This window comes from Camponotus floridanus, unplaced genomic scaffold, assembly GCF_003227725.1.
Source record: "Camponotus floridanus strain SB8 unplaced genomic scaffold, Cflo_v7.5 scaffold132, whole genome shotgun sequence".
NCBI classification, from domain to species: Eukaryota; Metazoa; Arthropoda; class Insecta; order Hymenoptera; family Formicidae; genus Camponotus; species Camponotus floridanus.
Genome location: NW_020229251.1, coordinates 568922 through 579744, shown reverse-complemented (window position 1 = coordinate 579744; position 10823 = coordinate 568922). Strand labels below are relative to the sequence as shown.

The window sequence follows — 10823 nt, the reverse complement described above, 5'->3', positions numbered from 1 at the left end:
ACCGAATAATTTTTACATTCAAAAAGTTAATGGATGAGTCATCTTCAGTCTCATAAGTGAATCTTAAGCGTTCGTGATAATTGTTGAACTTTGTCAAGATCTCGTTGATTTTTGCGCGTGGTACTATTGCGAAAACGTCATCGACAAATCTATAATAAGTAGGAACGGTAAAACCTAATGAGCTTAGACATTGCATCTCCATATCTTCCATTACCATATCTGCTAAGATAGGTGAAAGTGGAGAGCCCATGGGGGTGCCGAAGATCTGCTCATAAAAACGCCCGTTAAATGCAAAACAAGTTGAATCCAAGATCAATTCCGTTGCAAATAAAAATTGAGAAAGGTTGAATTTAGTGTTCTTGGCAATATCTTCCCAGCGTTTCCGTATAGCATTTACTACCAAATCTTTGGGGACGTTAGTGAATAATGAAGCCACATCCAGCGACACCATGATGTTGTCCTTGTCAATATCAGTGTTCTTGATAATTTCGACAAAGGACCAACCATCTTTGACATATGAATTTGGTTTTCTTATCGATTTATATAGGATATCGTGGATGTAGCTCGAGATATTGTATACCGGGCTTCCCAAAGCAGATACTATGATTCTCAACGGGAAACCATCTTTAACCATTATTATGGTGGAGTTTAAAATTTTAATCTGGTTTTTTGCGACGTGTTCTAAGATTTGTTGTTTGTTTTCTAATAATCCTATTTGTTTGTTTATTAATTTTCTGTCATTTTCATCCATTATTCCAAATAAGGTTTTCGTAATGGAGCCTACGCCATTGATTAAGCCTCTACCTTTATCTGACTTAACTTTATATAATGTATTTATTAATGTTATTATTTTATCTAGATTATTTGAATCGTTATTAATAATATTTTTTAAATTATCGCACATTTGTTTTATGCTATTTTCTGGTTTTATTTCTTTGCACATTTCGTTAGTTTGTTTAATATATTAGTTGATTTGCCAGGTTCGACCATTTAATTCCGTTATGTCGAATTTGATGACTAATTTCCAGGTTTGCTCAGTTTGATATAGATGTCCGAGTTTTTCATAGTAGATCCCCGGGTTGTGTCTGAATTCTAGGATCTCGAACGGAAGACGGTTCTCGTCTTTCCTAGTGAGAACGGGGTTGATTTCCCATATCAGTGCTCTGTAAAAATATATGTTAGGTATTGTATTATGCACTCTGCGAGTATCATATTTTTTCGTTTCTTGCTAATTTTATCAGTGTGGGGTCTTTTCTGACTGGTTTGCTTTACATGATGTCCCTTTGCGAACTTCAGTCCCTCGCTAGTCGTTGGACAGTTTATTAGAGAGGAAAAAAAATTCATTAACTATGTCGAGTTATCCGTCCTCGTCGGTGGAAGTTCCGTGCGATGTTTATGCTTGCGAGGCTGATTTGCCTCGAGTGCGGGATTTATCTGGTGGCCCGCCTTTACCGCGCGACCGGTTTGAGCAGGCTTGTGCGCGGTGTATTTGCGTGGCCCGTTGTCTTTACGGATCACCGTAAATTTCGACTCCGGTGTGCGTGTGGTTGAGGAGATGGTCCCTCTCTCCCGGGAGTTCCTCGAGTGGGACTGGGATTTTTTGGAAATTTTTCGAGCGGAGGCCCGGAATTTTGAGGACTTGGGCGCTATGCGGGCGCATCGCCGTGTAGAGCGCCTCCTGCGCTTAGGCCGGGGTGGTGCCCTGGGCCGGGGTGGCCAAAACGTGGTGCCTAGGGGGAGGGCCCTCGCCGTCTTACGATTACCAGAACGATTGCCCTTCACTGGCCGTGGACATGGTCGCTCATATGGCTAAGTGAATTTATTTATTATTAGTGTGTGTGGCGGTACACGCCACAAAAGACGTTTCGCGAGAGCGCATGGACTCGACGCGAGGCTTTCTCGCAAGCGCGCGAGCACGCGGCGGCCCGGCTTTCTCGCAAGCACACGAGCGCGCGGCAGCCCGGCTTTCTCGCAAGCGCCCGGGCAGGCGGCAAGCTGCGCGCCTAGTACCGGGCACCTCCGCCAGGCGGCACACGCCAACTGTGCTTTTCCCGTAATAAGAAAACAATAAGTGGCGGATATAAGGAGGACCCCAGAGACAAGACACCTCTCTTACGATCACTGCCGTAAAAACGCACATCGAGAAGACGAAGATTCCAACAAGCGACCAAGATTCAGGAAGAAGAGGCAATTGAGACATCACCACGGCAGCTAAGGAGAACGAGCTTCCTCTCCCGGAGGAGATCATTACCGTCCGGAAGAGGACGCGTCCAGCGCCAGTACTCACCGGCCGAAGGAGCCAACAAGAGATACCAGGACCATCCGTGGCACTCCCGCTGTCCCAAAGCGCCTCGACTGCCAGGAGCCCGCGCTCGGGAGAGACCCCCCCGGGAATTTTGGCCCCGCAAGATCATTCTCGGGGTACGCATCCCGGCTTCCCTACGGGACGAGAGACGAAAGGTCGTGTACGACCCATCGCTGGCCCGTTTGAAACAACCAGGAGGGCAATCAACAGTGCAGCCTTCCACCCCCGAGGCACTAAGAAAATCGGGGACAAACCAAAGGCCGTCCTCAAACCGAGGCCGAACACTTCGCCTCCGGTCACGCCAGCCTCCCGGATACCCTGGTATACACCACCAAGGATCTCGCCAGAACCACAGGCCCGGCGAGATCCACGATTATCGAGAGCCCCGGAGAACCTTCAGTCAACAGCGACATAGACTCCCAGGGATATCAGGGACGCCTCCACGCAGACCGAAGAAGAGCCCACTCAACGTCGAGTCCGGAACGCGGGGTCGCAAACCGCATCCCCGGAACGCTACCGACGGCGGAATCGACATTCCCCTTATAGACCGCATCGTCGATCTCATTTATAGCGATGTATGAAGGAGTAATAAATACCAGTTATATCGTTAGTACCGTGTGATTATTTAGTACGAACCTGTCCATCCTAGCGGTTCCCTACATGTGTATTTATTCTTGTGTTTCTTAGTGTTCTATAAATAGTTTTAATTTGTTGGTGTGCATGCGGATCATTTTCCTTCCTTTTCTTATTGTGTAATTTACATCGGAGTTCTTTTCTAAAATCGTATATGGTCCTGTCCATAACGATTCTAGCTTTTTTGATCTTCCGCGTCGTAGTGTCTCGTCGTATACTAACACTTTATCCCCAATTTTAAATTGTGCTTCTTTTGTTTTTATCATATTGTTTCTTGGCTTTACATTTTTCTTCTTTTATATGTTCTTTTGCGAGTTGGTTTGTTGCGCGTAGTCTTTCTTTTAGTTCTTGCGCATAGTCATCATAATTATACGTTTAGGCGGTTTTGTTAACGCTGTCGGAATTTCGGCTTGATGTCCGTACATCAATTCGAAGGGTGTATATCCTGTAGCGGTGTGCGGCGTCGTATTATACGTGAACATCGTGAACGGTATCCATTCGTCCTAGTCTGTTTGGTCCTCATTTATATAGTGTCTTAAATATTCTGCTAGCGTTCGATGCGATCGTTCTAACGCGCCGTTACTCTCTGGGTGATGCGCGGTTGTTTGTATTTTATTTATTTTTAATAGTTTGCACGTATTTTTAAAGATCTCGCTCATAAAATTAGTTCCTTGGTCTGCCAAAATTTTTTCCGGTATTCCGTGTTCAAGAATTATCTTTGTAACAAATTCCTTACTGATAGTATTCGCTTCTTCATTTGGGATCGGAATAGCTTTACTAAATTTAGTTAAATTGTCTTGGAAGGTTAATAAATATTTATTTCCGTTATTAGTAATAATTAGCGGTCCGACTATATCTAGCGCGCATTTTTCAAATGATTTATTAGGCGTGTCGGTAATTATTAAAGGAACTTTATTTTTTATTGATAATTTATTTTTTTGACACGATTCACATTTCGCGATATATTGTATGTCGCGATATATTCTACGTCTTTAGTTAATCCTCTCCAATTATGTTGTAAGCGGATTCTTTTAATCGTTTGTTCAATTCCTTGATGCCCTCCTATAGATGCATCATGATACTCTGATAATATCTGTTTTTTCTCTTCTTCTGTGTATATTGTTATATTATCAGTATCTGTTTCTTCTTCTTCTATCTTTAGAATTTCTTTATCCTTTTTCAACGATGGTCCCGGTATCGCGTTGCGACTTAAGGCGTCGGCATTTGCATTTGCTCTTCCAGCCTTGTGTATGATTTCGTAATCATATTCTTCGAGTTTTAATCTCCATCGGATTAATCTCGATCCGGGGTCGTTTACATTGAACAACCATATTAAAGGTTTATGGTCCGTGAAATCTTAAATTTTGTTCCATATATGTATGGTCTAAAATGTTTAACAGCCCATACAATTGCCAATAATTCTTTTTCCGTAGTGTTATAATTTTGCTACGCCTTTGTTAATATTCTGCTGGCGTAAGTAATCGGTCGGTCATTGCCTACCTCTCCTTGTGATAGCACTGCTCCGATCGCATAGTCGGAGGCATCGGTGGTCACAATAAATTCTTCTGTAAAATCAGGATATTTTAGCACTGCTGTCATTAGTTTCTCTTTTAATGTTTCAAATGCTGCTTGCTGCTCTGTTGTCCATTCGAATTTCTCTGTTTTTTTTGTTAATTTTGTGAGTGGCTTAGCGATTCGCGAGAAATTTTCAATAAATTTTCTATAATATCCTGCAAGTCCTATGAAGGATTGAATATCCTTGACTTTTTTCGGCGTCGGAAATTCTTTTATTGCTGTTAATTTCGATGGGTCTGAAGATATTCCGTTTTCGGAAATAATATGGCCCAAATATATTACTTCCTTGCGTAAAAATTCGCATTTGTCTGGCTGTAATTTTAAGTGAGTTTTTCGCAGTCTTTGCATAACTTCTTTTAATCGCTTGTTGTGCTCTTGTAAACTTGATCCGTATATGACGATGTCATCAATGTAGACCAGGCATCTAAGTCCTTGTATTCCCATTAACACTGAATTCATCAGCCTTTGAAAAGTGGCTGGTGCATTCTTTAATCCAAACGGCATTCAATTAAATTCGTAATGTCCGTAGGGAGTTGAAAAAGCTGTTTTATTTTTATCCTTTTCAGCCATTGGGATCTGGTGATATCCTGACGCTAGATCTAATGTACTGAAATATTTTGCATTTCCCAGTTGGTCCAGAATATCAGTAATATTAGGCAATGGAAATGAGTCGCCTATGGTTAATTCATTTAATTTCCGGAAGTCTATGACTACTCGGAGTTTCGGTTTTCCTAATGCATCTGCTTTCTTTGGCACTACTAATAATGGTGCGTTCCATTGACTCGTGCTTGTCCTGATAATTTCATCTTGCAGCATCTCTTGTACTTGTCGATTTACTTCCGCCTTATGTTTCTCGGGTAATCTGTATGGTTTCACATTCACCGGCGCGGTGTCGGCACGCGTGCTTATCTCATGCTCGACTGTCGCGGTGCATGTCAGTGGTTCTCCTTCCAGATGGAATATATCATTGTATTCTTCACAGATTTCTAACAGTGTTCGTTTTTCTTCTTTATTTAAGTGTTGAGTTCGCAGTAGTTGTCAAATTTGTTGTTTACGAGAAATAGTATTTTTAGCCTTCCTTTTTGTTTCTATTTTATTTATTTGCTCTGTATCTTCCTCCATGTCTTCTAATGTGACTATTGGAGTGGGCATTTCAATCTCTTTGTCTGTCGTGTTTATCATATTCACAGGACATGAAAAATTGTTTGGTTCCACCAGGCTGTTTCCAATATATACTCCTGGGGCTGCTTCGCTTGTTCGGACTATTCCTATATAATTCTGATTTACATTTGCTTTAATAATTGTCTCGCTGCGTGGTTTCAGAATTATTTTTCTGCATGGATGTAATTTTAATATACTATCCTGTATTTTTATTTGATTTCGTTTGTAATCGCAGGCTGCTGTTTGTTTTTTAAGGAAATCTATTCCTAAAATTCCTTCATGTTCTATTGCTATGTCATCCTTTACGATATAAAATGCATGCTTGATAGCATGTTTGTTGAGTGTAATTGTCGCGTACATTTTCCCTAATGTGTATAATTTATGTCCACTGATTCCTGTGAGTGCAATTTTCTTTTCATATACAGGTGTATCGTCTTTTAAATTTGTCAATTTAATTAAGGAAATTGTTGATCCGGAATCGTACAGCATATTTATCGTCTCGCCTTTTACTTCACGGATTGGTAGTAATACCTGCAGTAGCTCGTCTTTGGCTGTGTGCGTGTTTTTTACATGCGTCACGCAATACTCTAAGGCAGGTCGCGGTTGTTTCTTTCTCGCTTCCTCCTCTTCCTCTTCTTCGCTATCACTTGGGGAGTCGGTGCTCTTTTTTCTCTGTCTATGCGGAGTCTTTTGCTCACGCTCGCTTTCTTTACGTTTTATTTGATTAACCGGCTTAGAATTACGGTTATTATTAGTGCTATTTATTTTAGGACGTCCGTTCAGACTCCAGCATTCCTCGCGGGTGTGTCCTGTCTTTTTACAATATTTGCAAATTTTATTCAAAGTATTTATTCGCGTAGATTTTTCCGGTTTTGGTAATGTATATTTATTACTGCTTCGACAATCGCGTCCGTAGTGTCCAGATTTTCCGCATTTATAACATTGTATGTTGGTATCTCGAGTTGATCGCGTTTTAGTGTCGAATTTATTATTATTAGAGAAGCCGAATGATCGTGGGCCGATAAGCTTTTTCTCCGCGCTCGCGCCATTTATCGCTTCTTGGTGCGAAGTATATCATTGTGATCGCATCAGAATTTTTAATTCGTTGCGTAATCCGATTTGAAAATTTATTAGTGCTTGCTTTTGAATGGTTTTGTGTATTGCTTGTTTAAATGAAGGGGACTGTTCTTCCCCTTCCACCATGGACTCATAAAGTTTCATGGCTAGAGCATCGACTCGTTGACCGAATGTCTGGGCGGTTTCGCTCGACTTTTGTTTTAAAGAATTGAATTCTATTTGTAAGTGTGTTGTGCTTTGCTTTGCTTGATAGGAAGTTTCGAGTTGTATTTTTAATTCTTCAAATGTTTGGATGTTTTGCGTTTCGAAATCTTGCAGGGCTTTACCTCTTAATTTAGTGTATAAGATTGCTCGAATTAACGATTCTTCGTCTGCGGGGTTAATATTTTCTACCGCATACGTGCAAGAGTGTAAAAATTCCTGTAATTTACGTTGCGTTCCATCAAACTCGGGAATCATTGCTCGCGCTTCTTTTAATGTTACATAGTTCGGGGCTGCGCTACGTCGGTTTCGGATATCGGTTTGATCGCGTCCGTAAGTTACGTCGAGTGGGACAGTGTTCGCATTTACTGGCGTACCGTTTAAATTAGCTTGCGCGGTTTGCATATTTCGCATTTGTTCGCGCATGTACTGCATTTCGGTTTGCATTTCGCGAAAACTGTGTACGAGTTCGGCGAGTAATGGTCGTTCCTTCGGCCGGCTGACCTGCGTCCTCATAGGCCGCGGCTACGTTTAGTTCGGCCTGTTGCGCTCGCATGCGCTCGATTTCTCTATCGACGGCTTCGTTTTCCATATTTACTTGCGCACGTGGCTCGAATAAACTAACATCAACTGATATCGGTGAATAATTTCTTCGTACCGTAACGCGACTTGGTCCGTCTTGTATTGAATTATCGTTATTACTCGGTTCCTCGGATGAATCAGAACTCGAATAATGCTTTTCTAAATTTTTTCGTACGCTTCTACGAATATCGCGAGCAGCTTCTTCTGCTACTCGTATCGGAGTTACAGTTCCGAATCTATTTGCCAATCGAGCTGGCACGCTCAGAAATCGCGGACTCTTAAATCTTACTTGTTTTGGCGACGCTGACATTTAGATAAAGTTCGACTTACAGTAGTAGCACGGTGATTCGCATGGTCGCAATTTATCGGGTTGCTTATCGGATCCCTCGACTGCTGATGCTGCTGGTGGGTCGTTGTCCCGCGTTGGTGCGTTGTCCGTCGGCGATGCGTTGTCCGTCTGCGTTGCGTTGCCTTGGCCGTGAATCGACGTTGGTCCTTGAGCGCTGGTGTTTTCTTTCGGCTTTCAGCTGCTTGGCCGTGATTTCTTTATCATTGTCGTCCGTATGTGTTGCGTGCTGGTTGAGTCTATCTGCTTTAATATAGCAGTTGCTCTCTCCAGTATATTAATTTTGTATTTTCTTTTGTTGCAGGCGTTAAGGATCCAGGATGGTCCTTGATCTCGGCTATCCAACGCTGCCACCAAAAATGTTGTGCCGGACGCGGCACGGGGTGTGGGGTAGCCGGGAGTTCCAAGTTAATTTCCTGAATTTGGTTGCAACTTTTTATTATAAAACTTCTCTTTTACAAATATTGGGTTGTCCGGAAAGTCCGTGCGGATTTTTAAGCAAAATTCGAATGAAAAAATTTTGTTGTTAAAAGTTATTTCATTCTGTGATATATGCACCATTATTTTGCACAATACTTTTCCATCTTTCGGGTAATTTCATAATTCCTCTCTCATAGAAGTCTTGGGTTTTTTCGGCGAAGAAGCTGTCCAAGTAGTTTTTGAGGAGTTGCAAAGAAGCAAAGTTCAAACCATTAATTGAGTTTTGTAGCGACCGAAATAAATGAAAATCCGAGGGTGCAATGTCGGGGGAATACGGTGGATGAGGCAAAACATCCCAGCCAAACGCCAATAATTTTTGGCGAGTCTGCAAACTTGCATGAGGTCTGGCGTTATCATGATGAAAAACGACGCCTTTCCTATTGATCAATTCCGGACACTTTTTGGCGATTTCTATCTTCAATTTATCCAATTGTGAACAGTACTTGTCCGAATCGATGGTCTCGTTGTCCGGTAGTAGCTCATAATATACTATCCCCTTCCAATTCCACCAAATGCAGAGCATTACCTTTTTCGGATGTAAGCCTGCCTTCGAAGTGGTTAATGGCGGTTCACCTCGCTTGCTCCACGACCTTTTACGCTCGACATTATTATAAATTATCCACTTTTCGTCGCCTGTTATGATGCGTTTTAAAAATGAATCGTATTCATTGCGTTTGTATAGCAAATCGCTGATGGAAATGCGGTCAATACGATTTTTCTCAGTTAAGTCGTGCGGCACCCAAACATCAAGCTTTTTTACCATCTGGAGCTTGTTTAAATGTTCGGAAACAGTTGATTTGCCAATGTTTAACCTCGCTGCGATTTCCCGAACTGTGATCTGCCGCTTGGAATCGATTAAAGCTGTTATTTGGTCGACATCAGTGGCGACTGGCCGACCAGAGCGAGGAGCATCTTCAATATTCATTTCTCCTAAACGAAATTTAGCAAACCACTTCTGACACATGCGATCACTTACGGCATCTTCCCCGTATACGGCACATATTTTTTTTCGAGTTTGTGTCGCGTCCTTTCCTTTACGGAAATAAAAAAGCATTATGCATCGAAAAAACACGTTATTTCCTTCCATCTCTAAACTAATGTCAAGTAAAAAGTTTTTAATTTATTGGCATAATTAATATCACTAAGTATGCGTTGAAATGTCACTAATCAAAACACGAAAGCATTTGACATATCACATCGACATAAACTTGTAAAATTCGCCTTTGAACGACATCTATTGAGAAATCCGCACGAACTTTCCGGACAACCCAATATATTCATTTATTTGATATTAGTCAATTTCTTTTCAAGCCTTCTCTTAGCCTCGTTCTTAGATTTAGAGTGTCTAACAATTTCGTCGGGTGATTCGTCGTACAGTATAGCGGTTAGCCCTTGGTCTCGCATTAGTTGATTGATTTATAATTAACGACTGTCCGCCGCGGATTCGCGGTGGACGGCTTTTATTTCCTTGGTTTCGGGGGTGTTTTGGAGGGGATCGCCTAGCGACATGACCATGTATGGTCATGGGGGTTCTTCGTGGCGTCCAAAGTCCAAATGCAAGCGAAGGAGGTTCAAAGTCGAATCCCTTCATTAGCATCTTTCGCGTTTCCGGTGAGCGTTCTCGCGCGTGGTTTGCTGAGATGGCGGTTTTGCACGGTTCGCGAATGTTCTATTATATATTCTATTATAATGACATAATAAGTTATAGTCTTTCGGACTATAACAGATTAAGTAAGCAGAATAGACACAAAAATAAAAAAAACTATAAATACACTGTCGTATAAAATTATAATATATGACATAGATCTACAAAACATGATATTGTGTTAGAAATTTATTATAATGAAATAGTTGTAGAACATCAAACGAAAAATAAGTTCAATATTAATACATAAAAATAACGTCAAAAACTCAGCTGGTTTGTTTTTAATTTGAACCATTGAGAAGAATGTGAAGTAAATCAAAATGTATAGAGCTCTAATACTTCAATTTGAATAATTGAAATATATTTGTATCATAACATGTGAATGATTTCAATTATACTTGTCATTATTTAATATAGTATTTATATACTTATTTTATATAATATAATTTACATATTATATAAATGCATATTTACTTTACACACGTTATACATGTTTAAATGAAACATTTGTTGATATATAAAATCAAAATTAAATTTGTTTATTCTATAAAATTTGTGACGGTCGTATTTCCGGACGTTTTTATTTAGCGCGGATAGATCGCCGGTGGTAGGTGTCGTTGAATGAAATACGCGGTGTGTGTGGTATAATTGCGTTTATTTCGTTTGAATGAATATGTGTACAGTGTTAGGGTGTGTAAATGAGTGGACGAGTGTGTGAGCGTGTGGATGTTTGTAAAACTCGGATATAAATCGCGTGGTTCGCGTAATTTGGCCGAATATTAATAATGGTTAATTCCGGCCTCGGTTTCGCACGCCGG

The 10823-nt window shown here is 41.1% G+C and overlaps 1 protein-coding gene across 1 annotated transcript; it reads right to left on the bottom strand.

Moving 5' to 3' along the window:
* Positions 1 to 8418: 8418 nt before the first annotated feature.
* Positions 8419 to 9285, bottom strand: LOC105250892 (histone-lysine N-methyltransferase SETMAR-like). The gene has a single exon (XM_011257244.2). The coding sequence runs from the start codon at positions 9283 to 9285 to the stop codon at positions 8419 to 8421; it is 867 nt and encodes a 288-aa protein (XP_011255546.2).
* Positions 9286 to 10823: the final 1538 nt, after the last annotated feature.